The 27,011-nt window shown below is 39.4% G+C and overlaps 1 protein-coding gene across 2 annotated transcripts in view; it reads left to right on the forward strand.

Moving 5' to 3' along the window:
• Nucleotides 1-27,011, forward strand: part of Tbc1d15 (TBC1 domain family member 15) — a 44,276-nt gene extending 17,265 nt beyond the window's left edge. Inside the window, exons 5-18 of one of the 2 annotated variants that reach the window (XM_051176233.1) lie at nt 1,278-1,488; nt 6,836-6,938; nt 7,724-7,774; nt 8,065-8,262; nt 9,220-9,348; nt 9,950-10,053; nt 10,994-11,088; nt 13,503-13,619; nt 18,401-18,501; nt 20,300-20,399; nt 21,100-21,197; nt 23,395-23,511; nt 24,038-24,124; nt 25,683-27,011. In XM_051176233.1, coding sequence (XP_051032190.1) covers nt 1,278-1,488; nt 6,836-6,938; nt 7,724-7,774; nt 8,065-8,262; nt 9,220-9,348; nt 9,950-10,053; nt 10,994-11,088; nt 13,503-13,619; nt 18,401-18,501; nt 20,300-20,399; nt 21,100-21,197; nt 23,395-23,511; nt 24,038-24,124; nt 25,683-25,901 — 1,730 coding nt within the window. In that variant the 3' untranslated portion in view covers nt 25,902-27,011. The remainder of the gene's footprint in view (nt 1-1,277; nt 1,489-6,835; nt 6,939-7,723; nt 7,775-8,064; nt 8,263-9,219; nt 9,349-9,949; nt 10,054-10,993; nt 11,089-13,502; nt 13,620-18,400; nt 18,502-20,299; nt 20,400-21,099; nt 21,198-23,394; nt 23,512-24,037; nt 24,125-25,682) is intronic. The other variant, XM_051176234.1, reaches the window with a different exon arrangement.

The raw sequence follows: 27,011 nt of genomic DNA on the forward strand, positions 1-27,011 counted from the left end.
TAGAATACACAAACTGCATGCATTAGGTAATCTTCATAAGATGTAAGTAATTACAGCTGTAGTTTAGTGCAATCGATACAATTGTATGTGTTTTTATTTTTCTTTCACTGTGTATCTAATTTGTCATTACTGTTTTTCTATGAAAATATTTTTAGATTTTTGCAAATAATCTAGTAGCATGTACCTTTTCCTAGGCAGTTCTGTACACACATAATAGATGGGGTAAGCTGTCATTCTTAGAATGTTCTTGCTCTCGCCTGGTGGCAGCTGCGCACGCCTTTAATTCCAGCAGTAGAGAGATGTAAAAGATAGGGGCAGGGTCTTCAGCAGTCAGTCTCGGGATTTTCCCGCCATACAAGGGTATTGCAGTCTAGGATTGCAGTCTGAGGTTTGATGGAGCCAGGATCACCTTTCAGGCTGAGGTAGAGGTAAGAGCTACCTCTGCTTTGCTTCTCAGATCTTCAGCTTGAAGCTGGAACCCTGAGCCTGTCTTTTGAGTCGTTTTTATTTACCGGGTTACACAGGTCAGTGTATGCAGACAGTTACTGTAGCCTTGTATAGCAGTTTTCAAGTGGTACTGTAATGTCTAATCACATGGGAAGGTGACGTGCGGGGCAGCACCATTTCATCTCCTTTGAACAAGTTTTGTAAGCATTGTTCTGTGTATGATAAGTGGGATGGAATTCATAATGGTCTTCAATAGACTACAGTATATCTTACAAAATAACATTTAAAAAAATATATATATTTACATTTCAGAGACATCATGTTTCTTAGTTAAATTATGAAAGCAAAGTAACATTTTACATTACAAATTTTAAGTAGTAGGAAATACTTTTTAAATAGTTTTGACTTTTTTTTTTTTTTTTTAAAAAAGTCAAATCTTTAAGTTGCTTGTTAACAGTTCATTTTCTGCAAATGTACCACACATTCGGAAGATGGCTGCGTTTTGTTTGGTTGTATTCTTAGTTTAGTAGAAACTTGGTGGGGCTGCTTATGTGGTTAACTGGTAGAGTGCTTATCTAGCAGGCACAGTACAGTGTCCCGAGTTTAGTCCTTAGCACCGAATAAACTAGGCCTGTGGCGCATGCTGTCTTTACTGTAGCTTTCCATGGGTAGAGGCAGGTGGGTCAGATGTGCAGGCATCCTCATTAAGCACAGGTAGAAGCTGTAGGGATGTGAGTTGGGAAGCAGGGTTAGGTAAATGTGAAGAGCATTGCTGATACCTTTGCAAAAGACAAACAAAAATACTTTGCCCCACGTTCTTGTTTTTTAAGATGCTCCAAGCCATAGAAATGGGAAAAGCAAATGGTCGTTCCTGTTCAGTTTGGCAGACCTGAAATCAATCAAGCAAAGCAAAGAGGGTATGGGCTGGTCGTACTTGGTATTCTGCCTAAAGGATGACGTGGTCCTTCCTGCTCTGCACTTTCATCAAGGAGATAGCAAGCTGCTGATTGAGTCTCTTGAAAAATACGCGGTATTGAGTGAGTAAGTACCAGATTATTTTCTATGTACTGGAACAGGGTTATGGTATTTACCCTGGCAAGCTATTTGTGCTCGTCACTGAGTGTCACCTTCACTCTCTACTGCTTACGTTTTGCATTAGTGACTGAATAACATTTGGACCTAGAACTTTTTATGTATTTGTTGGCTTTTTACATTTTTTGTTAGTTATTGTTGTACATGTGTAGACATGTGTGGATGCTTGTCATGGCATACATATGAAGGTCATTGACTCTCCTCCTACCATGTGAGTCCCTAGGCTTGAACTTAGGTTGTGTAGGTTGGCAGCAGGGGTCTTTACACTGGCCCAGCTTGCTGCTCCAATGTGTTAGGTGTTTAATTTTGTAAGGGAAAATTTTTACGTGATTTAATGGTGATGGTCAGTAATTATAAGTTACATTTTCTCAAATTACCTTTTATTATGTATTCACTTAAATATATAGTTTTATTTTTTTTAAGATTGGAACTTTAAGTCAGGCAATTCTAAATCCTCTTATAACATCTGCCTATATCTGGGCACACAGCCCTTTCCTCTTTTTCTCAACAAATCCTGTTTGGATGTCATTTAGGAAAGACTACTTAGACCTTAGACCCTGAGATATAATGTCATGAAGAACGATGACAAGTAAATGACAAAACTAAAGAACAAAGGCGAGGGAAGTGTGAAGTTGAGGTACGGGCGGAGCTCCGTGTAATGTGCACCGAGGTGACAGGAAGGTTCTCCAGGACAGGCAGCTTCGAGGTGAAGATTTGAACCTTTTTAGCGCAAGGAAGGAGAGAGCTGGCAAGAGAGGGTGCTTTAGCTGGAGAGAAGAGTCTCAGAGCTGTTTTCTATCACAGGCCTGTGACGTTTGCAAAGTCACTGAGAGACACTGTAGTGAAGAAATGCTGTAGCATCAAGAATCTTGTAGCCATGTTAGCAAGCTGCTCAGTCACCCACATGAGTCAAGGTGGTCTGCACTAGGGGAGGGGGAGGGGTAGGTAAGGTAGAGCTGTCGGGCAAGTGTTTAGTAGTGGGTGTTGTGCTTGAGTTGGGGGGGTGAGATGGGGGAGGTGTAGGGAGAACTGAGGAGATGATAGTTAATGTCGTTAACAAACGCCTCACTCAGTAACAGTCTTCACACCTTGGCAACTGTAGGCACTGTGTAGGGTGCAGAGTAACCCAGATCTTTAGGGTTTTGACCATGCACTTTCTGTCATGAAGGTGAACCTATACTGTGTTATCACCTCTCCGGCTGGCACTAGGTGTGCTGTTCTGTGCCAGTGAGTATAAAAGGGCAGGCCTGTCTGGTGGTTTGTGGACTTTGTAGCTCAAAGGGAGAGGATGTGAATAGACTGGGGTGGCTACTTAGATTTCAGAAGAAACAATATCATTATTAGAGAAAAAGTTCCTGGCTGTTGAGTATCAGGCATTAAGATTCAGGAGTTTTAGCACCATAGTTAGTTGAGTATTAACCAGTGTTGTGATGACATTCTCAGAAGAGGTTGTTCTGTATGAGATCTTGATGAAACTATCATATTTAGTATGAGGGGAGTGTAGAAATTTCCCCATCTGTACTAGGCAGGGCATACTTTGGAGATGATGGCTTAGCTTGCTTTTGCTTTTTGTGACAGGTTCTTGCTCTGTAGCCACAGTTGGTCTTGAATTTAGAGCCCTCCTTCCTCACCTCCTCGAGTGCTGGGATTATAGGTATGCACCACTGTTGTCTGGCTAAGAAGTAGGCTCAATCTTTAGCCCTCTATTTTAAATGTGCTAGACTGACTGTCCTACACTGAAAAGAGGGTGGTCAAAGGGATCTTAAGGAAAATAGTGGAAACACACAGCAATCTGAAGAAGGAATCCTTAGTACTACACTTCTTCCTGTTGGGGGTGACACTGCCTTGTCATATCCCTGGGACTTAATTTAACCCTGGCTGGTCTTGAACTTGATATATAGCAGAGGCTAGTCTTAACTTTTGATTTTCCTGCCGTTACCTCCCAAGTGTTTTGGTTACTTTTGTGTTTGTTGTATATTAACTTTCTTCACACGACACACTGTCCTTCATTTGAATCACATGGTTTTTTGTGTCCCTGGAACCCTCTAAGCTCTTCCTTGTCTGCAGCCCATTTATATACACTATTGCTTCTTTAGATCAGTCTCCTTTTGTAGTGTCTGAGGTCTCAGTACTCACCACACAGACTTTCCTGCACACTTCCTCTCCATCTGATGTGCATTTCTGTCTCTACTCCTCCCTGTCTGATTTCCATGACCACTTTTTTCATGTCACTGAGGAGCATAATTTTGTCTGTTGTGCTGGCTAGTTTGTCACCTTGAAACAAGCTAGTGTCATCTTGGAATAGGGACCTTCAGTTGAGGAAATAACCCCACCAGGTTGGCCTGTGGCACATTTTCCTGATTAATGATTGATAGGAGAGGGTCCAGCTCTGTGTGGGTGGTGTCATCCCTGAGCTGGTTATCTGGGTGCTATAGGAAGGCGGGCTGAACAAGCCAGCAAGTAGCACCCTCCATGGGCTCCTGTCCTGACCTCTTTCCTCCCCAAGTTACTTGTGTCCATGGTATTTTATGACAGCAACAGAAACAACTAAGACATCTGTATACTTCTCTCTAGCTCTACTCTTGAAAAGTCAGTCAACTTCGTGAGGATAGACATGGTATCTTGTTTTCATTTTTCCTAGTTCCTACGCACAGTAATTAGTACATTATAGATATTCAGTTAAAGTTGAATGAATAAACGATATGATAATTGTCAGTTTGGGATATACTTTTGAAAAAGCAGCTTCAGGAGGGAGGCTTTACTGTGGCTCATAGTTGGGGTATAGTGAATCAAATCCAGGACCTCTAGAAGAACAGCCAGTGCTCTTAAGGGATGAGCTATCTCTTTAGCTTCTGCAAGATATATATATATTTGATTGATGATTGCATTGATCTTTTATGTATTTCTTTAGCCATAAATATTTGTTGGGCACTCTTAATAACAGTATAATAATTAGATCATCTCCATGCATAAACATTGTCCAGCTGGGAAGTGCTTCAGAATTTTTAGGTGACATATTTAATATTGTGATTTTTTTTTTTTCTTAAACTTTTAGCAGGTAGTGATGGAGTTGCTGGAGCATCATTGAAAGCTCATTTTACTGTTCCATTGAATTTTCAAATCCTGAATAATGTTAGCATGAGAGATCAGCTTCCCAGAATACATACTTTGAGATTAAATCAGTGTGTAATAACTTGGCAGTTTTAAACATGTTCTGGAAACCAGTCCTTTTTCCAATGTAGTTGCTCAGTGGTAGTCTATCCCTTGTCTAGTGTGTTTTTGAGTGGTTTGATAGCTCCCTTCAGGGTAATTGAGTCTTAAATTTCTTGGTAACTTTCCTTCAAGGAGGTAGCTCCAATAGCCATCAGTGCACGGTATAAAAGCGAAAGGTTTCTGCTGCTCATTGCAGACACAGTGGAGGTCTTTTCCTGTGGTTTGGTCATTGTAGTGTTGGCTGAGCCCTAACTGTTGAAGAGTGTACATTGTGTTACCTTTCTACAGGATGGGCAGTGCTCTTACTTCGTTTTTAATTTAGATTTTATGTAACTTGTGTGGTGGTGTGTTGTTGTGCTCTAACAAGTAAAGCTTGCCTGATGAAGATCAGAGTGCGGAGTTAGGCATAGTTAACCATAGAGGCCTGGTAGTGGTGGCACACCTTTGATCCCAGCACTGGGAGGTGGGGTAGGATTAATAGAGACTATTGATGTTTAATAAGGATCAGGAGAAACAAATAGGGCCAAATAGATGTTTATTCAGGGAGAAATAACTCACAACATAGACAGATGAACACCAGCAGGTTCCTGGTCCCAAGGATGCCTCCAGATGTACCCTGTCCCCCTGTGTTGCAAGCAAGAGAGCTCTCCGAGCCCCCTCCTCAGCCTTAGTTCCCCCCAGGTCACCTCCAGCCCGTCTCCACCCCCAATGGGCGTGGTCTATGCCACAGATAGGGACAAGGTGAATATCTATCTCACTATAAGAGACAGGAGAATTTCACAGTGGTGAGAACTTTAGTGTCTTGACCCCTTTACTTCTCTGGCCTGTTAGCATTTACCCCGATATCTGACTCTGGATCTTTATTGAGACCCATTAGAATTCACTCTACAAGCTTGATGTTAGGAACAAAATCGTTCCAGCACTCACAGTGCTGTGCTAGAAAATACAACTCCTGCACTACCTGCTTTTTGGTGCCCATTTAAAAGTTGGCCTGTTGTAAACATGACCTGTGAGAAGAGCATCCCTAGCTCTGCATTTTAAAAAGCCATCTTAATTCCAGAAAAACATTGAAAATGTAATGTTTTGATTGTCCTGAAACACCCCCCCCCCCATGTCAAATGACTGGACCGCAGCGTTATTTTAAGCCAAGAATTTATTAGCTCCCATTGTCTCCACAGATCCAGTGTCTGTGACCATGTAAGGAAAAGATCCTGTTTTGGATTCATATCTCCTCTACCATTACTGCTTTATTCTGTTAGGTTAGAATTGAGATGAGATAGCTGTTATTAAAGATCTTATCTCAGACAGTTCCAATGAACTAGAGGTGTATTGCAGCGGAAAACAGCTTTTATTTTAAACAGAACATTTATAGATTTATTATAACTGACTTACTAAGTTGTAAAATAATAAAAAAAGTGATTTCTTTGCCTAATTCTGTGGAATTTGATGTCTGTTTGGAAAGTACACTGTTGATTCTCTGGCTAAGAAGTGAGGAAAGATACCAGTTCCTAGAGCTTTAGTAAGAAAACTAAAACCGTGGTCACTGAAAGTATATAGATATATAATATCATTTTAGATACTTTTGTATGTATGCATTTATTATTATGGCTAGCATCGTTACCAAAGAAGCTTGATACCTTATATTTTTAAACATTTCGTATTATAATAACAAGCATTGGAACAGCTTTGGAAGCTATTTTAAATACATATTTGCTATTTTATCCCTCCCTATTATATGCTTGTTAGGTTTCAATATATTTTTATGACAATGACATATATACTATAGACTTTTCTTTTGTAAAATCAATCCAAGAATTAGTTTTATTGCAACATAAATACCTTCTTGTTTCCTAGGATAAAAATATAAAAGTATATATTTGTCATTTTACATTTTAAAATTTAACATTTCATGTTTTATGGTTTTCAAGCTTACTTATAGTACAGGGTATTTGCTAAAAGGTTACTAGGAAACTTCTGGAGCTAGATTTTTTTTTTTTTTTTTTTTTGTTAGAAAGAGTATGCACTAGTAATTACTGAGGAAATAATTGAAGTATTTTCTAAAACCCCCTCTTTTTAATTACAGGTCATCACAAGATAATAGAACACTTCTTGTCAATTGTCAGAATAAGAGTCTTTCACAGTCTTTTGAAAATCTTCTTGATGAACCAGCATATGGCTTAATACAAGTATGCTTTTCTAGTCCTTAAATCTTTTATTTATATCATTTGGATTCTGTCCTTTGTGTTCTCATCCCCAGCCTTCTCAGAGCACAAAATGAGCAAAAGTGTGTGTGATCTTTATATGACACTGTGTTGTGTCATCTTATAGCATAATATGAAACCCGGGATATTCCCTTGGCCCTTAATTACTCTTAAGCCAGGTCTCTGGTCACAATGATGAAATAGGGCAACAGATTTTAATTATGCTTTTCATTTATCGGAAGGATCACAGAGTAAGCTATTCCAAATTAGTGATTAGTTTAGGAAAAAGTGATCTGGACCGGTTTCCCATCTCAGTAGGTGGTTCTGGGTATTAGGATGTATCTTGCTGTTGTAAATAGTTTAGGTCTGGTCTTGCTTTCGGCCCAGTCCGTGCACTGAACATGTGCAGTCAGTCCCTGACGGTTTTCACTCCTGTCTTCCTTCACTAGCACCTTAGAAAGGAGCAGGAACAGGCTGGGAGGGTTCTTGTGAGAGTTACTATGCAGTAAGTAACTGCTTTTAGTAATGTAAGCTAGCAGGCACTTTTGGCTTTAGAAATAATCCTAGGATTAGACACGGAAAAATTTGTACCATTTCCAGGACAGCTCTGCCCTAGAAGAAATGATTCTTGACAGGAGTTTTGCAGCTAATCTGGTTAGATTAAAACATTGGCTCTTATCTAAATAAATTGAGCTTTTAAGTTTATCATGTTTTGTGTTAGTGTGGTAGCACACACTTCAAGAAATACAATGTGTATTTTTTTTGTGAAGGCAGGACTGCTAGACAGAAGGAAGCTGTTGTGGGCCATCCACCACTGGAAAGTAAGCACTGCGTACACTGCTGCGTGCAGATTGAGTGACGCCTGCAAAGCTTTTGTTGATCTGCAGTTCAATCAGTAGCATGGACTTTCCATTTACTATGCAATTTTAACCAAATGTTCAAGTCCAAATTTTTCTTTCTAGAGAAAAAAAATACCTAAGATAATCATAGAGTACTCTGTTGTAGCTCTGATTTCCCTCCTTTTAAAGCTTTGCCTGTTTGTCACTTGTGGGATGGATGTGTTACTTATTTTAATTAATAATGCTGTAATATCTTTCTTTCTACTACATAGAAAATTAAAAAGGATCCTTATACAGCAACTATGGTAGGATTTTCCAAAGTCACAAACTACATTTTTGATAGTTTAAGAGGAAGTGATCCCTCTACACATCAGCGACCACCTTCAGAAATGGCGGATTTTCTTAGTGATGCTATTCCAGGTCTAAAGATAAATCAACAAGAAGAACCAGGATTTGAAGTCATCACAAGAGTGAGTGGAGATTTTAAGTAGCTCCTCACATTTTAATAGGAGATTGTATTCTAAATAGTGCAGAAACAGAAACTCATTCTTCATCTCTACTTCCCTGTAACCCATTCATAATGGCCTTGTGCTGACAAATGCTAACTGGCCACTCCTCTTCATTAATGCTGCATCTCCTGTGGTTTTGTTTGTAATAATGAAGTTGTTCTGTGGAGTGCAGAGGGATGAAAGGAATGCTGAGTTTGCCTGTTAGTCTTGTTTGTAATTTTCATGTAGGTACCAGAGGCAGCTTGAGTGACACAGGACCTCTGTTGTCCTTTAAGTCTTTACTGAGATTGATGGGCTTGGGCCCTTCATGAAGGCAAATCTTTGTGTAGTGCTCAGCAAAGCTTTTGAGTTTGCTGTAATCCTAGGATTGCTCATAATCATAAAATTATAAATTTCCAAATTGTAGAACTTAATTAAAGGCTTTATCTTTAAATAGTGTTTTTAAATTACCAGCATCTATTAATGAATAAAAAAGTAGAAATTGCCAAGTGGAACTAATGAATCATGAATCAATTTTGAGAACTGCAAACTTGAGTTTGAAAGAACAGCTATTTGAGAGTGTGATTAGTGGAACAATTATACTTTGCATCTCTTCCTAATAATATAGCATTTGATTCTAGGCTTTCACAGAATTGGTGTTGCATGCTGTTACTCATTTAATTGAAAATGTAATGGCAGAACCCTTTTAAGGACAAGCACTTCCAGCCTATGGAATCTCTGAACTTGTATCCCAGTTGTTTATGTTTCGTAGGTGGGAAATGTGTGTAATGCTGGCTCACAAAGCTCACTAACTTGGCACTGGGGAGCGGGCCCTAGGAGCATTGGAGCCCCTGCCTGGGAAGCAGCGCTGGGAGGTTGTATTAGCCTCGATCTCGCCTCACAGGTGTGTGAGAAGTGCTGTTTCTCTTCCTGTTTCAGATTGATCTGGGAGAGCGACCTGTTGTTCACAGGAGAGAGCCTGTGTCCCTAGAAGAATGGACCAAGAGCGTTGACTCTGAAGGGAGACTCTTGAATGTGGAGAGCATGAAGCAGAGGATCTTCAGAGGGGTACGGTCGGTCTTGATGATTATGTATGCAGTGTTCTGTATGCATTTATCCCTTGCATGCCTGAAGAGGGCACCAGATCTCATTACACATGGTTGTGAGCCACCATGTGGCTTCTGGGAATTGAACTCAGGACCTCTGGAAGAACAGTCAGTGCACTTAACTTCTGAGCCGTCTCTCCAGCCTGACTCTCATTTCTTTAATGAAAGACACATTAAAGTTTCTGTATTGAGTGGAAGAGAGGGGTCCTCACAGTGTCCCATCCTGGTTCCCCACCCACTCCCGAGTTTGAGTCTGGGATGTCCATAAGTCTAGGAGAAGATTCTTTTGTGGGTTACATGAAGAGGCTCACAACAGGGCATTCTTCAATAAGGTTGAGCTTATGCATTAACTCCAACTGTCCACAGTAGAGTCTACTGTACTTTTATTTGGCAGCTGCCTTCATCCTCAGGGTCTGGGCATAAGAGATAAGATAGTACTCATTGAATTGAGTTATTTTGGGGTATAAAATTTAAGTGTTAAGTTTCCATTTGTATTTCAATTTCTGTGAACTTAGAATATTTTTTCCTTAACTGGTGCGATTAATTGGAATTCTTTTTTTCAGGGTCTTAGTCATTCATTAAGAAAGCAAGCGTGGAAATTTCTTCTGGGTTATTTTCCTTGGGATAGTACCAAAGAAGAAAGAACTCAATTGCAAAAACAAAAAACGTAAGTAAATGATGCTTTTGTATGTTTATCAGAGAAGTTGAAGTAACCAAAGTTTATGTAAGGATTTGGAATAGACCAGGAAGTGGTAAACAATTAGATTTTATCATTTCAATGTAAATATTAGAAGGAATTAATCATTTCATACCAGAAACACTTGCTTATTGTGCTTGTGAATATGTAAAAATGATAAAATGTTGTCCTAGCTTCCTGCGCTCACTTTATATTGGTGGATACTTAAAGACAACTATGTAGATAAACATTCAAGTATAACATTCATCTCTGTTGATTTTTGTAATTTAATTATGAAATTATAAAACTGGGTTATATCTATATTTGCTATTAGATTGATTACCTTTAAGTTCTTTTTTGTTGTTGTTGTTTGTTTTATTTTTTGAGACAGGGTTTCCTTGTAGCTTGTCCTGGAACTCGCTCAGTAGATCCGCCTGCCTCTCTCCTGAGTGTTGGGATTAAAGGTGTGGCCACCAACGCCCGGCTTCCTGAGTGTCTTTATGTCTAGTTTTAGTGCAGATATTCTCAGCCATTACGTGTTTGTCAAGTCTTTGTCAGCCTCAGCCTTACTTACATGTCTTATGTCTTTTATTAACAAGTTTTCCAGGAAAATTGGTAGCAAAACAAAGTTTGATTTAAAAAGTTATTTGAATTTTTATTTATAATTATTCAAATGCTTTAATGGCTAAAATATTTAATAAGTGGAATAAGTTTAGAAATCATTTCAAGAATTTTTTTCTCTTAAAGTATACCCAGAATTCTAGCAGTTGATTCATCCCATCCATTACCTCTGTTTGCACATGTGTAAACGTTTCTGTGTCACGTTTATAAACTAGATACTACTAATGTCACACACACTCTGGTACACTGTGAAGAGTGTTACCGTACAAGAGTGTCTCGGTGGCATTCTTGGTGTGCATTGTCTCCACAGCGACGAGTACTTCAGGATGAAACTGCAATGGAAGTCTGTCAGCGAGGAGCAGGAGAAGAGGAACTCCAGGTTGAGAGACTACAGAAGTCTGATTGGTACGTTTCCATAGTAACTTTGGCATCACAAGAGACCTTGATAAGAGTAAAGAAGCAAAATAGATGTTATGATACTGGGCTCAAAAGAACCCTAAATTGGGAAGTACATAGGCGTATTGTTAGTCTAGCGGGCCTGGAAATTCATCCTTTGTATGGTTAAGTACTTGGATTTCACAATGTGAGTTAAGAACAGATTATTTGCTTATTTTAAAAGATACATCATTTTTCTATTTCCCATGAAAATGATGTTTTACTTATTGAAAAATTAGAAACTAGATGACCCAGAAGAAAATAAAAGTTTTGTTTCTGCTAGTTGGAGATAATTATGGTTAATTGGCTTTGGTTTGTATAGCTTTAATATACATATACTTTTCTCTTTCTCTGTCCACACACATATGATGTGGCTAAGATAGGGGAATGCCTGGGGCTTATTGGCCAGCAAATCTCACCACTTAGTGAGGCCCGGGTTCAGTGAGAAACGGTTTCAAAAGGAGTTGGGTGGAGCAGTGTGGTAAAAGACACAAGATTGACTTTTGGGGTCATGCACACTCAACCTCCATGTACACGTGCAAAGTGTATTCGTGCACGTCTCATAGGAGGCTGTAGGTCTTGTGGGTCATATAAAGAAGGTGGATTTAAGTATGATGGAAAGCTATTGGAGCATTGTAAGAACATGTTATTTATATTTTAACTTTTTTTTTTTTTTTTTTTTTTTTTGCTACTGTGTGAAAAATGGGTCCTATCGAGTTGTAAATAGGAATAAAGCTGTGTAAGGCATACATACGTAGGAGTAAGGAAGCTAGTTAGGGGATAGAAGTCTAAGCAAGAGATGGTGGTGGTGCAGCGTTAGAGGACCCATGCTGTTGACAGAGTGTTCTAGAATTTTGGTGTACTGCGTATTGAGTGCAAGACTTTTCTTGTCTCGAGAAGCCAGGTGCTCAGTATTACCAGTTACTTAGTGGAGAGTTAGAGCAGAAGGGTAACATGATCAGTTATGGCTTACAGCACGCTTGCTGATGCCTGCAGAATAGTTCTAGAGGAGCAGAAGTACGAAGACCACCATTGTGTGCAGGTGCTAAGGTACAGATGAGAGGCCATAGCTGCTTGGTTGGAGACTATCAGCAGGAGGCTTGTGTGGACACTTGAAGTCTCGTGTGCGTCCTGCAGCTCTGGTGAGGGGGGCAGAGCAGAGGCGACAGACAGCCCAGGCTTGTTTGTTTGTACTGGGCCCTGAATGTTTGGAAAGGAGCCAAGACAACGCCATGGCTACAGTGCAGGTAGTTGGGTGTGAGGGCAATGAATTGGGCAGATGATGAGAATTTTGGCTTCTGTATTTAATTAGTGGACCAATGTCAGTCAAGGAAGGAAGGATGACTGTCACAATTTTAGGGTGAGCAACTGGAGAAACGGAGTTGCTGTGCTTCGTTGACTAAGGTGGGGCAAGCCAGAAGAGAGATGTCTGTAAAGGGCTACTTGGAGTTCATTTTGGGATAATAATTTTGAGGTATACATAGGCTATTCACTAATGTCAGAATGAGGGGCCTCTAGTTCTAGAGTGATGTAATAGCCGATGGTAAATCTAGGATTACTACCATATTGGTTAAGAGACTTTGTGGACAGTGATTTAGGGAAGTAGATGAAGATTTGGCAACCAGGGCAGTACGATTGGAAGAGGCCCCAGAAATGAGAGGAGAGGACGTAAGGCGTCATGTAGAAACCAGGAAAGGAAACAAGCAAGAGAGGAGAAAGGATGACATGCGACCATAGTCTCCAAGACTAATGAACATGGTTCAGGAGAGGCTGTGATGTCACGAAGGCCTTGCCTTCGTGATGTGGGCAGTGCTGAAACACCAGAGTTTGACTCTGAGGAATACTTTGTGGGTTGTTGGCTGTGACACGGTGATTAGTCTGAGTTCAAGAGCTCAGAAAAGGAAAGAACTTGGGCGTGGACATGCAGCTTTGTAAGCTGTTCTCTAAAAGATTGAGAGATTGGAGTAGCAGACAGGAAAGACTGATTGAAAGGTTTCTGTGCTGTTGAGAGAAGGTGCACAGTGGGGTGGGGGGGGCTGCCTAGTTCAGAAAAGTTGACCAAACTGAGGAAGAGGGGGACAGGAGTTACTTAGAGCAGCCAGGGTCCCCAAGTCCTGTGGTGATGGGCTGGCTTTAGTCACTGTCAGAGAGGGAAGCTCCTTCCTCGTGGGGGTGGGGAGGGGAGCATGAGAGGCAGTGAGAGTGCGTGCGCATGCGCCACGATGTTTGTGTGGAGGTCAGAGGACAACTTTGAGTCAGATCTCTGCAATTTTCTCTGTCATTAAGATTTGTCAAGAAGTGAAATTAATAAATTTTATGCGGGTTAGGTAAACACTTTATGTAAGAATCTGTTTTTTGAAATGCATGATGGTTTTCTTCTTTAGAAAAAGATGTTAACAGAACAGATCGGACAAACAAGTTTTATGAAGGCCAAGATAACCCAGGACTGATCTTGCTTCATGACATTTTGATGACCTACTGCATGTATGATTTTGATTTAGGTGAGTTCTATGAAGTTTTGATTTAAATAAAGACTTCTGTGTGTTTATTTTAGAATTTAAATTTATTAGCTAGTTTGGAAATGGTACTTGCTTTAGAAGCCTATACAGCTATGACTCCACAGGAGAGGCGCTGTGGAATTACTGTAATTTTTTGATAGAATTGTAATGATAACATTCAGGACTCTACTGTGTTAGCTGAAATAGTTGTAGGGATTTTGCAGTAGCTTGCTCCATGTCTCTTGATGAAACTCCGTATTTGTATGGCTGGGCATTTGGTCTTGTTGAGTGACAGGCGGGGTGGGTGAGGATGGTGCTCATTAGTTACGGGACAGAATCCTCTGGAGGGTCCAGGTGGGGAGGGAAGCTACCCTGGATGCCCTGGACTGGAGACCCTTTTCCTGTATTTGGAGAAGGTTCTCCTCTGACTGCAAAACTTGAGGAATTACTCTTGCGGAGTATAATGGAGGAAGCAGACACCCTCGCAGGCAGCCAGATATCTGAATTAACTCTTGATCAGTGGGGTGACAAATGTTGTAGTCAGGTCTCCCTCACATCAAACTTTGGGAGTTGAGTATGTACATGGACGTCACTTTGGGCATCCCTAATCTGAAAATCTGAAATCCATCCAAATCTGAAACTCTCTTGGCCCTTGGTGAGCTATTTGGAATACGTGTGTAATAAATAGAGCTGTTAGTTGTTTCTTGAAGATTAGTAAGACATTAACAGTGCATTTGTGGGGAAAGTCATGGATGAAAATTTCTGATTGGAGCTCTTGGATTATGGAGTGGGGTGGATTGTTTCGTGAATCCCACAAAAATGAGGTTATTAGGACTGGCGTGTGAAATGGGAAATCATATAAGGAAGAGACACTGGAGGGGAGAAAACTTAACAAAACTTGAACTCACAACAGTCCACCTGCCTTTGCCTCCTGAGGACTGGGCTCAAGGGAGCCAGTATTTTTAAGTAGCAAGAGACCTTGCTAAGGGACCTTGGCTCTCTTCCTAAGCATCAGCCCATTATAAATGATGAGTAGTGCACTTCCCTGAATTACTCCCATTCAAAAATGGCTCCCAGCTAGAGACTGCCAGAAATAGTGTTTTCTTTGGGCATCTTTTGGAGTAGCTGATTGGATGCTCAGCACATGTAAACTCAAGTGAACCTTAAATTATAAATAACATTTTCTTCATTGTTTGTATTTCTGTTAATTCTCTTGGTTATGGTTCTTAAGGTATCAGGCTCTTTAATGGTAATATATTGAAAATTACAACACTCTCACTAAATAAAAGAAGCCAGTCCCATCTGCCGTACCTATAGTGAACTGTATACTGGATTGTTGGAAGCATATGAAATGACTTCCAGGTTATAAAATGCTGTCATACTTGATTTGATTTCAATTTTAAATTATAATAGTAGCTTTTTTTGAAGAAGTGAGGCTGTTAGTCCCACTTTATCAATAAAGTGTATTGGTTCAGAAAGAGACTCAAGGTTGAGTAAGAAGATAATTGGTCCAGGGTTAGAGAATCTAATCTTCATTACTGCTGGCATTTTTACCTCCACCAGTGGTTCTCAACTATGTGGGCCATGACTCCTTTGGGGTCGTATGTCAGATATTTAAATTTTAATTCATACCAGTAGCATATTAAATATAAGGATATGAGGAACCATGTTAAATGGAAGGATCAACAGCATTACAAAGGTTGCAAACCATTGCTCTACAGCTCTGGCATTCAATCCATTGCCATGTCAGTTTCACATTTTACTGGTGTAGAGAATAGGAGTGTTGTTGCTGGGAACAGGTGGCTTCCATGCATTCTCCAGCATGGTAATTTTGAGATAAGAATTCACATATGGCTGTGCATTCTGCCAGGAACAGAGCTTGAGAAGTGTGTCAGATTGCCACCTCTCTTTGTCTGCACCAGCAGTAGACAAAGATTCCCATGAGTAACATTCCCTGTCCTTCACTCAGGTAAAAGTTACGAAAGAAAACAGACTATGTCAGGAAGTGTCTGTGGGTCTTCTGTTTTGTTTTGTACCATCTGGATGTTCACAAAGACGACCCTGAATATCCAATAACAAGTTAAATTCTGTTCAAAATGCTGTGTGCAAGAAGGCACTAGAGTCTCTAGTGTTTTTAAAAATAATTTTCCTGGGTGATGGTGTAGCACACCTTTAATGCATATACTCAGGGAGGCAGAGGCAGGCAGCATTCTGAGTTTGAGGCCAGCCTGGTCTCAAAGTAAGTTCCAGGACAGCCAGAGCTATTAACAGGAAACATCCTCCCCCCCCCTTACACACACACACACACACACACCAAAACCTTAACTCCCCAGATTTAAAAAAAAATTTAAGCTCCAGTAGATACATTTTAGTTACCTGAAAAATTGACCAGTAAGTAAACTAAGGTTTTATTTTCAGTGTAAGAAAATGTATACACACACACACACACACACACACACACACACACCCCAAAACCTTAACTCCCCAGATTTAAAAAAAAAATTAAGCTCCAGTAGATACATTTTAGTTACCTGAATAATTGACCAGCAAGTAAACTAAGGTTTTATTTTCAGTGTAAGAAAATGTATACTAGGGTTAGGAAATACTTGAGGAACTGAGGTGCTGCTGATTAAGATGTATATAGCACTAATACAGAATCCAGGCGCAGGTGAACACAATGGTAACCACCTTTACCCTTCCTCAATTAATGATTTATACATGTGTTCTACCCTATAACCTGTACCCTGAGGAACCCCATCTAAAAGAATAAAGACTGCCTGAAGATAAAGACTGATTTGTCAGCTGCCTCAGCGAAGACTTCCAGAAAAATAGGGCAGTGATCTCATATGAGAGCTGAAGACTTAAAGGGTTAAATTAGCTTTTTAGAAAACTTTACTTTTTCTAACTTAATAACAAAGCACTTCCCCGTAGAGGAAAGGTACATTGTAAATCTTTTGACTAGCACACTTTGAATTGTCTTGTCATAGACTGCACTACCGGGCACTGTGGAATTGCCCCCCTCTGCACTTTGCTCGGGTCAGATTAGAGTTCCTTCACACTTTGTTTCGTTTAATATTGGCCTTTATTTCATTGTCAGTGCCAGATTGGAAAAAGTCTGGTGATAACAGTTTAATTTTAGTTATGTTTCCTGAAACTCTGTGATATTTTCCAAATATCTACGTAAATCTGAAGACATGTTTGTATTTAAATATGATGTTCTTTCTCTAAATTTCTTGCTTGGAACTGTAAGAATAGTTGTGTCTCTATAGGAACCAGGTGTTTTCTTTGCTAATAGGAGTAAAATCTTAATCTCTCCCAAGGTAGAGATTAAATATAACACGGCAATATGTATGGAAAGGCATTGTCATGGATGGTAGAGTGCAGGCTCATGGTAATAAAAGTGATAGAGAACAGAGTCACGGCAAATATAACTTCACTTTTACTATAAGGAGTGCCTGCTTTTCTGTATTACACGTTTGATCTGAATTTTCTGAAGAGACTTTGGCTTACCTCTCTATTCCTGGTAAAAATAAGAATGACGGATGGACACTTGTTTGTAACTTGTACCAGTGCTGTCCTCTTCTCCTTTTAAAGATGCACTCTTTAAACGGCCTCTCTAAGAAAGATTTTGGTGAGGAAAAAAAATGCAAGTTTTGGATTTGCTGTGTGTGTTGCATAGACTTCAAGTTGCTAGTCAGGAAGTCTTTGGGTTGAACCTAAATGGCATGTGCTCTAAACTTGCAGCTGTTCTTGGGGTAGAGGCATAAAGCAAATTGCAAGTTCAAAGCCTGTGAGGACTACAAAGCAAGTTCAAAGTCAGCCTAGTCTACTAAGTGAGGCTTTGTCTCAAAATAGAAATGGGAAAAAAGATGAAGATATAATACAGTGGTAGAATGCTTCCTGTCACGTGTTTACTCTCAACCCCATCATGAAAACCACAACAAAAAGGAAAAGAAATGCTAATTAACATTTGTACAAAAGTACAAATGAGCAGGCACTTTTACCCATCAGTTCCTTTGTTGATTAAAATTTTGGTGCCTAGGGCTGGAGAGAGGGGTTTAACAGTTAAGAACTGTGGGTGATTCTTTCAGAGGATCCAGACTCCATTCCCAGCACTCACAAATGACCCAGATTCCATTCCCAGCACCTACTTGGTAACTCAAGTTCCAGGGTATCCTGCCGTTGTGGATAGCAGGCACACCAGTGTTATACAGACATGCATGCAGACAAAACACCCAAAACAGAAAATGAGTAAGATGCTTCCATGTTAGCATGTTGACTGGAGGTGTCATTATTGAGATCTTGTTTACATAGCCATATTGTTGAGACTAAATACAGATAGTACAGCTTTTCTGTCATAGCTAGAAGACAGAATTGTGCAGCAGATTCCAGTCCTCTGGCTCTTTGAATCTTTCCATCCTATCTTCAGTAATGTTTCTTAGGTATAGGGATTATGTTGTAGATCACTTGGGGATGAACACCTCATGATCACTTGGTCTCTATATTTTGACCACGTTGAGGATTTCTGTCATGGTCTCTGCTGCTCTGGTGGGGGTGAAAGCAGCAGCTGTCTGTGGTAGTGAGGATGGTACCCATTCTTGATGGCCCTTAACGTATCAATCAGAAATATCTGATCTTTCCAACATTTGGTTTCCTTTCTTCACAAATGTGAGCATCTGTTAGTTCTTACTCATAAGAAAGTACTTTTCAGCTATGTGGTGGTGATACGCACAAAGGGATTCACAAAATTTAGGTTTTCAGAGACTTCCTTCATTTTTTTTCAGGATATATACAAGGAATGAGCGACTTACTTTCCCCACTTTTATATGTGATGGAGAATGAAGTCGATGCCTTCTGGTGCTTTGCTTCTTACATGGACCAAATGGTAAGCAGAGGGATTCCTTCATTCAGACTGAATCTGAAAAGTTCACTTATATTAGTGTGTAAGATTGATTTTAATATTTAACTACTATGATGGAGCTTGAAATCATTACTGCATATTCTTGTTTTAGTTTTTAATAAGCTTTCAAGAGGCTGGGGAAATACTAGAATCGTTTTTTTTAATATGGAATGGTTGATGGTATCTGTTGATAGGACAATAATTAGTTGGGTTAATATCAGTAAATGTTTATGCGTCGTCATAGAATATTGATGAATAGATGAGTTCAGTTTTGTAAACTTCATATTAGTTTCAGATATGAAGCTTAGTGCTGTGCTAAGTAGTCTTCTGACCCTTACTGAATGTCTTGGATTTTGTCCAGCTCACCTCCACATGTGCCTTAAAATGTCAGTGTCTCTAACGCTTTCTTAGAATCCATCCCTTGTTATTTTCCAAGAAGGATATGATCTCTTGAGTGTCTGAGTATACATATTGCTCAACAATATTTACCTGTCATTGTTAATATGTCTTTGAGACAGTTCTAGGATAGTAGTACAGGGCCACCATTAGCAGAGCTAAGGCAAAAAGTCTTTAGCAGGCAGTTAGAAAACCATTTGGTGTAGGTGAGTGGGTAGAGGGAGTGATGGGAGATGTCATTCTGTATATGTTTCTCATACTGGTTAATAAAGCACTGTTGGCCAATAGGAGAGGAAGATAGGAGGGACTAGGAGACAAGGAGGAAAGAGGAAGTAGGAAGGAGGAGTCAAGATGGAGAGTCTGGAGAGAGCTGGACGCCAGCTGCCTCCCCGGTAAGAGAAGGCCATGTGAAAATACATAGATCAACAGAAATGGGTTAATAATTAAGGCAGAGCTAGTCAATAAGAAACTAGTACGTGGCCAACAATATAATATCAAATACAGAGTCTCTGTACATTATTTGGGGCTGGCGCGGCAGCAGGACAAGACCAGCGGCGGCGGGCGGAAAAACCCATACTCCTTACAAGGGAGTATGAATAGATTAAGGCTTAAATGAAACTTAAAGGCACGACTTAAAGGCCCTGTGTTGTCTTAAAAAAAAAAAAACCACAACAAACTTGTTCAAGTGTGATCATAAGAAAAGTTAATACCGCTACATTTATAAATACTTAAGTAACTATATGCCTTGAAAAACTTCCCATACGCTCTCTTTTTGTTTTAATATGAAATCCTCTTTTCCAATGACATTTTGAAATGTCTGTTTAATACAGTACAGATTTCCATGTCTGCTCCCACGTTCAGTTTATGGCCATGTCACGTTATACAGCGTTTGCATTTGTGAGAAAACTTTGTGCAGGACAGACAGTGTTTTACTATAGTCAGGATCGCAGCTTTGAATTCCCAAATGCCCCATTCTTAGCAAATCTAAAAAGCAATTGCTATTTTTTCTTAAAAATTGAGGTTTGTGTTAAAGCTAAAAATCAATTTTTTCTTATGCTTATTTGAAGGAATGTTTAATAATGGAAATACATTGTTAACTGTTTATGTCCGAGAGCATGGCCTCCTTTTCTAATCACTTTATGCAGCATAAGAAAGGAGGTGTTGCTATTGGTCAGTTTGCTGCTATATCTGTTATTCTTGACCTAAGTCAGATAAAATATAAGGAGAGAGCAGGGACATTTTTTCCTCCCTTTTTAGCTTTCCAATTAATTATTTATCATAACCAGTACAGCGGACATCCAGCATTTATTATTAGGAGTCATATGTTTAATTGGCAGTAATAATATATTTTGAAGTACTAAATATTATGTGGCATTTTGTTTTAAAGCATCAAAATTTTGAAGAACAAATGCAAGGCATGAAGACCCAGTTAATCCAGCTGAGCACCTTGCTGAGGTTATTGGACAGTGGATTTTGTAGCTATTTAGGTAAGTTGAGTGAATACAAGTACATGCAGCAGGTTGTAGAGTAATAAAATACCTGTAAAAATATAAAGGACCTAGTTTTTCAACTTTAAAAAATATTTATTTTGTGTGTATGATGTTTGGCCTGCATGTGTGTATGTGTACCGTGTGTGCCTGTCTGACTCCCTGGAACTGGGGTTGTGGATGGTTATAAGCCACCATGTGAGTGCTGGGAATTAAACCTAGATCCTCTGCAAGAGCAACAAGTACTCTCTAGGCCTCGTAAAGGAATTACTTTTTGTTTGTTGTTTTTGGTTTTTACAGACAGGGTTTCTCTGTGTAGCCTTGACTGTGCTGGAACTTGCTCTGTAGACCAGGCTGGCCTCGAACTCACGAGATCGCCTGCCTCTGCCTCCTGGGTGCTGGCACTAAAGGCGTGCGCCACTACTGCCCAACATAAAAGAACTCAAAGACAACTGTGCCCCACTGCTATTGCCTGGGTATTTTAGAGAAGAGAGGGTTAAGACCACTTGGTATAGTTTTCACAAACTTACTCATTTGTTTAGTGGATTTTAAAAAATGTTGCGTTATACAGTTGCTTCCTTGAATTGGCACAATATAGTCAGACAAGTATCTTGTTAACATAGAATGCATAGATAAATTTGAGTTTGAGGAAGACATATTGGCATAAGAATAAGCCCTAATTTTATTTTTTTTTTTATAGAATCCCAGGACTCTGGATATCTATATTTTTGCTTCAGATGGCTTTTAATCAGATTTAAAAGGGAATTTAGTTTTCTAGATATTCTTCGATTATGGGAGGTAAGTTCTTACATTGATTATGGAAAGAAACCATTTATTCTCTGTAGAGTTACAAGTATATTCTCATCGCGTCACTGAAATTTCTCAGGCAAGTGAGTTTGTCATGCATTTGTAGTCTTCTCTAACAACTAGTGACCTTGGGTACAACTCCTGGTTCTCGGACTGCCTTTTCAAAGCACAACACTGAGATTTGAGGCCAGCTCTACTGTGTTTTAATTGTATGCATGCTTTCCTCAGTTTCCCAAGTCCACTCCTCCTTCCTTACCTTTCCACTTTTGTGCCCCCATCCCCAAAACCATACAAGACCAATTTGTGTTTCCCAAATACCCATGGGTATGTGGGCTTTGGCAGGAGTGTGGTTCAGCTCACCAGGGGCGGCACTCTCAGAGACACATTGATGTATAGGTTTAACATTGGTCATTAGGAGTTGGTTTTATACTGTGTCCATCTAGTAGACTAATAGTAGTTGGTTCTCTTTTAGGGCCTATGACACATCTATCTCCTGTTTCTTGGCTCAATAATGTGCGAGGTATAGGTTTCATCTTGTGGAAGTTCCTCAAAAAGCCAAAAATGGATCTACCATATAATCCAGCTATACCTTTCTCTGTGTGTGTGTCAGGGTTCTATATAGGAATAGAACTGACAGAATGAAAAAAAAAAAAGGGGGGGGGGTTGTTATTCGTGTATATAAAAAGAGGATTTATTAGAGTGGCTCTAATTATCTAATAGAGGATTTATTAGAGTAGTTCAGCCAGTTTCATAATGGCTATCTCCCAATGGAAAGGTCAAGAATCTAGTAGTTACTCAGTTCATAAGGCTGGAAGTCTCTTTTCTTCTGAACAGGTGGTCACAATCATCTGTAGTGGGAATTGACGCCCTCTTTTGGCATAAAGTTGCCCATGCAGATAGAGTATTCCTGTATATAAATAAATATGAAACAAACCTAAGGAATGATAGCATTTCTATCAAGGAAAGAATATGTAATACATACGCTAAGAATCACCTGTAGCGGAACGCCTTTTACAGAGAGGAATTGGTTCCTGCACTATCATTAAGAGAAGACTCTGCTAGTTGAAGACTATTGCTTTGTGATGCGTGTGTTCTGCATGGACTCATGCTTAGCTGCATATCAGATATGTGTCATTAGAACCTTGAATATCTTTTGTTACAGTTTGTTTTCATACATATACTTTGATCATGTTTTCCCCTCCCAAAACTCCTCCTAGACCCTCCCTACCCACCCAACCCTCTTTTCTTTCTCAATCTCTTAAAACACAAACACACACACACACACACACACACACACACACAAACAAACCAAACATGGAATTGTTTGTGGTGGCTGCTACTCCTGGGTATGGGGCCCACCCTGGAAATGGGAACATGAACCCTTTAAAGATGATTAAAAATGTTGTTACTACCAGTTAGCTGGATTGACCCCTGAATCTGTGTTCACCCAAAAGCGTGAAACTCTGAGGTTAATTGCCTTGTGAGGAAGCTTGGAGAACTGCATGAACTTGTGAAAGCAAAGGGTTTTCAGCTAGGCTCCACTAGCATTTTTGTGTGGCTTCTTTTTCTTCCCAGAGAAGATGGCGTTGGGTATTTTTCTAGGGGAACAAGGCCCTTACTTTGTTGTCATCAGCCCACAATAAGGGTAAAACGAAGCTGTTGCTCAAATGTGTATGCCATGGGGGTGTTAATTTTGTGTAGTCCCTGCAGTTTTTGTTGGCATCAGAGATACTATTGATCTTGAGTTACATGACGGTGATGTACATGCTGTAGAAGTAAGTGCCTCTGGCTGTCTCTGCTCTTCTGGTCTATAACTAGGCCTGTTTTAATTTGTAGGATTGTGTCCCCCTTAATTGTTCTTAGTACTGAACATTTGTGAGAAAGTCAAAGTTCAGACAAATACTGCAAGTCTGTCTAACCTTTAGATTTTAAGGCTCACATTATACATGTGGCAGTTAGTCAGTAGTGAGCTGCTCACTGTAGTTATTTGGAGAGTCACACTGGAGGTATATCAGTATATACTAAACTTGATTTTAATTCCTTTGTAACTTCTTTATTTCTCATCTATTAGGTAGAAAAAGTGGACTATCCAACGGGCATGTTTATTGCTTCAGAATTATCATGCATCTCTGAGGAGATAACTTAGAACTGATTTGATTTCCAAGTAACTGACATTTGTTTTTTGTAGGTCATGTGGACGGAACTGCCCTGTAAGAACTTTCATCTTCTTCTCTGTTGTGCTATCCTAGAATCCGAAAAGCAGCAGATAATGGAAAAGCATTATGGCTTCAACGAAATTCTTAAGGTAGCTCATTTCAGTAGATGATGGTCCCCTGGTGCTTCTCTCTAGTGGTCCTCGTGCACAAAACAGCTTTTAAGGGTGTTGTTTAATCTCAAGGGTAACTCACACTGTGTTTACCCTTTATACTTAGTCTAAATACATATTTCTCAGTTATTTTTCAGGTAGCTCTTTGGGAAGGAAAGTAAATTTAACAATTTTTTTTTTTTAATATAGTTTAGTTTTTAAAGTCAATTGCTCTTTGCTTAAAACTTTGACACAGAAGACTTGAGATGGCTACAGGTTAATGCTCTGTGAGCTTATTAGTAATTCTTTAATATTCTGTGAGCTTATTAGTAATCCTTTGGCTTTAAACCTGAAAGAGTCTAATGAGAGATATATTGGATTTTCTGTGGATTTGTAATATGTGAATATTTTTATATTATGGTTAATATCTGCAGTGCAGTATAATTTGGTAACAAATTGTTTTAGAGCATGATAGAGCTTTCTGTTTGATTATCGTTCTCTTCTGTGTTTTTTTTTCCCCCCCAAGCACATCAATGAATTGTCCATGAAAATTGATGTGGAAGATATACTATGTAAAGCAGAAGCAATTTCCTTACAGATGGCACAATGCAAGGTATACAGTGTTGCAAATAATTGCAGTGTTTTTCTTTTTATCAGCTAAGGAAAGATTTTCTTAGAAGGAAAGTAAATTGCAGTCAGAAAATTGAGGGCAGACACAAAGCTTTTTATTTACTATTTTAAGTTTACCTTACTTAATTGAAAACAGTTGACTAATTATGCCAGGTTGGAAACATTTAATTGGCAAAACAGCAAAAGTAATGAAAATATTTCTACAACTGGAGGCTGTAAATTTTAACTGGCATTATCCAATTTAATGAATACAGAACATGATCTCTTAATAAAAAATGTGCAACATCCAGCACCAAAGTGAGGTGCTGACCAGACGCTTGTAGGTGGTAGTTTGTCTTACTCCATTGTTGTGAGGTCTTCTTTCTAAAAACAAAGACCAATTTAATGCTTTAGCTGATTTGAAACAAAATCATTGTAGTACAGCCTCCCTCCCTCCCTCCCTCCCTCCCTTTCTTGTTTTATTTTAAAACTTAGACATTTTTATCTTAAAATTATATTAAAGTTAAAAGAAAATGTCAAGGCAGGCAAGTTGCAAATCCCAGCAGCTGCTCAGAGGAGAAGATGGAGGAGAAAAGGAAGAAAACTCCACTCGGTTTAGGCCAGTGTGGGGGGTCAGCAGCCCCATGGGGGGTTTGGAGAAGAGGGAATCCCAGGGAATCAGATAAGCAGTCTTGGGTCCTGGCCAGGATCAAAACGGCCAGCTTCAGCTACTATGTAATGAGTCTGAGTCCAGCCTGTACTACATAAACCCTATAAAATGTAATGAAATGTAAAGGCCAAAGCAAGCAAGCAGACAGCAACCACAAGCCTCTCCAGGAGAGTAGTGGTGTAGAGTGATTAATTTGGGTGAGGTCCTCGAACTGCTTCTGTTACGGTTTCATTCTGTTGTGTGACAAAACACTGACTACAAGCAAATTAGAGGCTTCCTCTTAGAGGCCACATTCCATCAGCGAGGGAAGTCAGAGCAGGAACTTAAAGCAGAGCCTATGGAAGAGTGCTTCATGGCTCACTCACAGGCTCATGCCTATTCGTTAGTACTTTTAACAGATTTAGTGTGTATGTGTGTGTGAGAGAGAGAGAGAGAGAGGAGAGACTGTATGTTTGAGTATGTGAGTGCAGGTGTCCTTGAAGCCATCCCTCCAGCCCCCTACCTAGCTTTCTTTTGAAGCCCATCCCAGAACCTCTTGTTCAGGGAGTGGTGTGGGCCACAGTGGCCTGGCCCTCCTACAGCAATTAGCAATCAGGACAGTCCCTCCAGGTTGGCCTTACAGGCCATCTGGTCTGGGCAGTGCCGCAACTGAAAATCTCAGTTGACTGGGCTGTGTCACGTTGACATTTAAAGCTAACTAGAAAAATTTATGAAACAAAATGGATGGCAATACTTTGATTTGGAATGTAGGAAGATGTGAGAAGAATGTATGGCATTTACACTGTTAAAATGAGTAAGTGTTCATCAGAAATCAAGTAGTTTCAAAGGGTTACTTTGCGAATATTTTTTTCCTCAGTAAATTGTTTTATGTTTGATTTTTTTTCATACTCAGGAATTGCCACAAGCAGTTTGTGAGATCCTGGGGCTTCAGAACAGTGACATTACAACCCCAGATTCGGACACCGGTGAAGATGAAAATGTTGGCACTACTTGTCCCTCATCTGCCTTTTCAAGTAACACTTTGCCCATGCTTGCTGCCAGGGAAGCCAAAGAGGACAGCTCAACTCAGACATTAGCGTCCCCAAATGCCTGCAGATTAACACCTGCATGATCATTTGTCTTACCTTTTTTTAAAGAGATACTTTGTTGCAGTTCCATTTTAGTACATGAAAGGTTGACATTTGCAGTCTTGGTATTGATCATGCTTTAAGTTTTATGGAAAGACAGTGTACTGATGTTCTTGCATTAAAGCTTTACAAAGTTTTAAACTAATTATTTTTGTAGTTACTTCTACCAAATAGCCTTTCCTTTTCAATAACATTCCTTAGTATTTTTATAGCGAAGTGCATTTTATTCATGGCTGATGAGCTGAGATTGGATAAATACTACAAGTGGATGCTTTGGGAATTACGCACTTTGAAAAGCACCCACAGCTTACTCCTTGGTGGGCTGTGGACTTGATGAAATTGAATGGTGAGCCTTTATAAAGCTTTCTAAGCTGAGGAGATGTTACTCAGTGGTGAGATCTAAAAATGCAAACAGATTTGGCTTTTCTATTGTTTACAACAATATTCAGCTTAAGTATTTATGCTGGTTGAGTGATTTAAATTAGACTTTTCCACCAGTGTAGTTACTGTGTGGATGAAGAACTACTTAAGCCTTAGCAAGTGCATTGGCAGTATGTTTTTTACAAAGAACTTTTCTTCACTTGTACATAGACTATATATAAGTACTATTTATGAGCATAAGAAAGCATAGTCCTATTTTCTATAACTGAATAAACTTGACTATTGATTTATATAAGCTGATTCAACAAAATTAATACATGGCTTCAATATAAAGATCTTTTTCAAAACTATTTTCTTAACTGGACATTTATTTAATGAGACTACATTCAATCCTATCTATACCTGGTATAATTTTAAATTAATCACTGTAACCTCACTTTACTAATAATGTTTATTATCTTTCCTAATAATGCATTAATTGGTTAAACAGATCTTTAAATTTTTATAAAATATTCTTTGCAGATAGCTATGTCAAAGATTTCCAGGCACTGTCATGAGTCTCAAAGTAATATTTTTTTGTATATGAATGAAGCTGTTTTTACCATGCAGTATTGCATGATTTTAAGTTATGTGGAATTAACATAACTGGTTCCGTTTTAATTGTAATTTGTTAAACTCTTGTATATATCATTAAAATAAATTGAAAGCTGAAA

The sequence above is a fragment of the Phodopus roborovskii genome, unplaced genomic scaffold (genome assembly GCF_943737965.1).
Source record: "Phodopus roborovskii unplaced genomic scaffold, PHOROB, whole genome shotgun sequence".
NCBI lineage: Eukaryota > Metazoa > Chordata > Mammalia > Rodentia > Cricetidae > Phodopus > Phodopus roborovskii.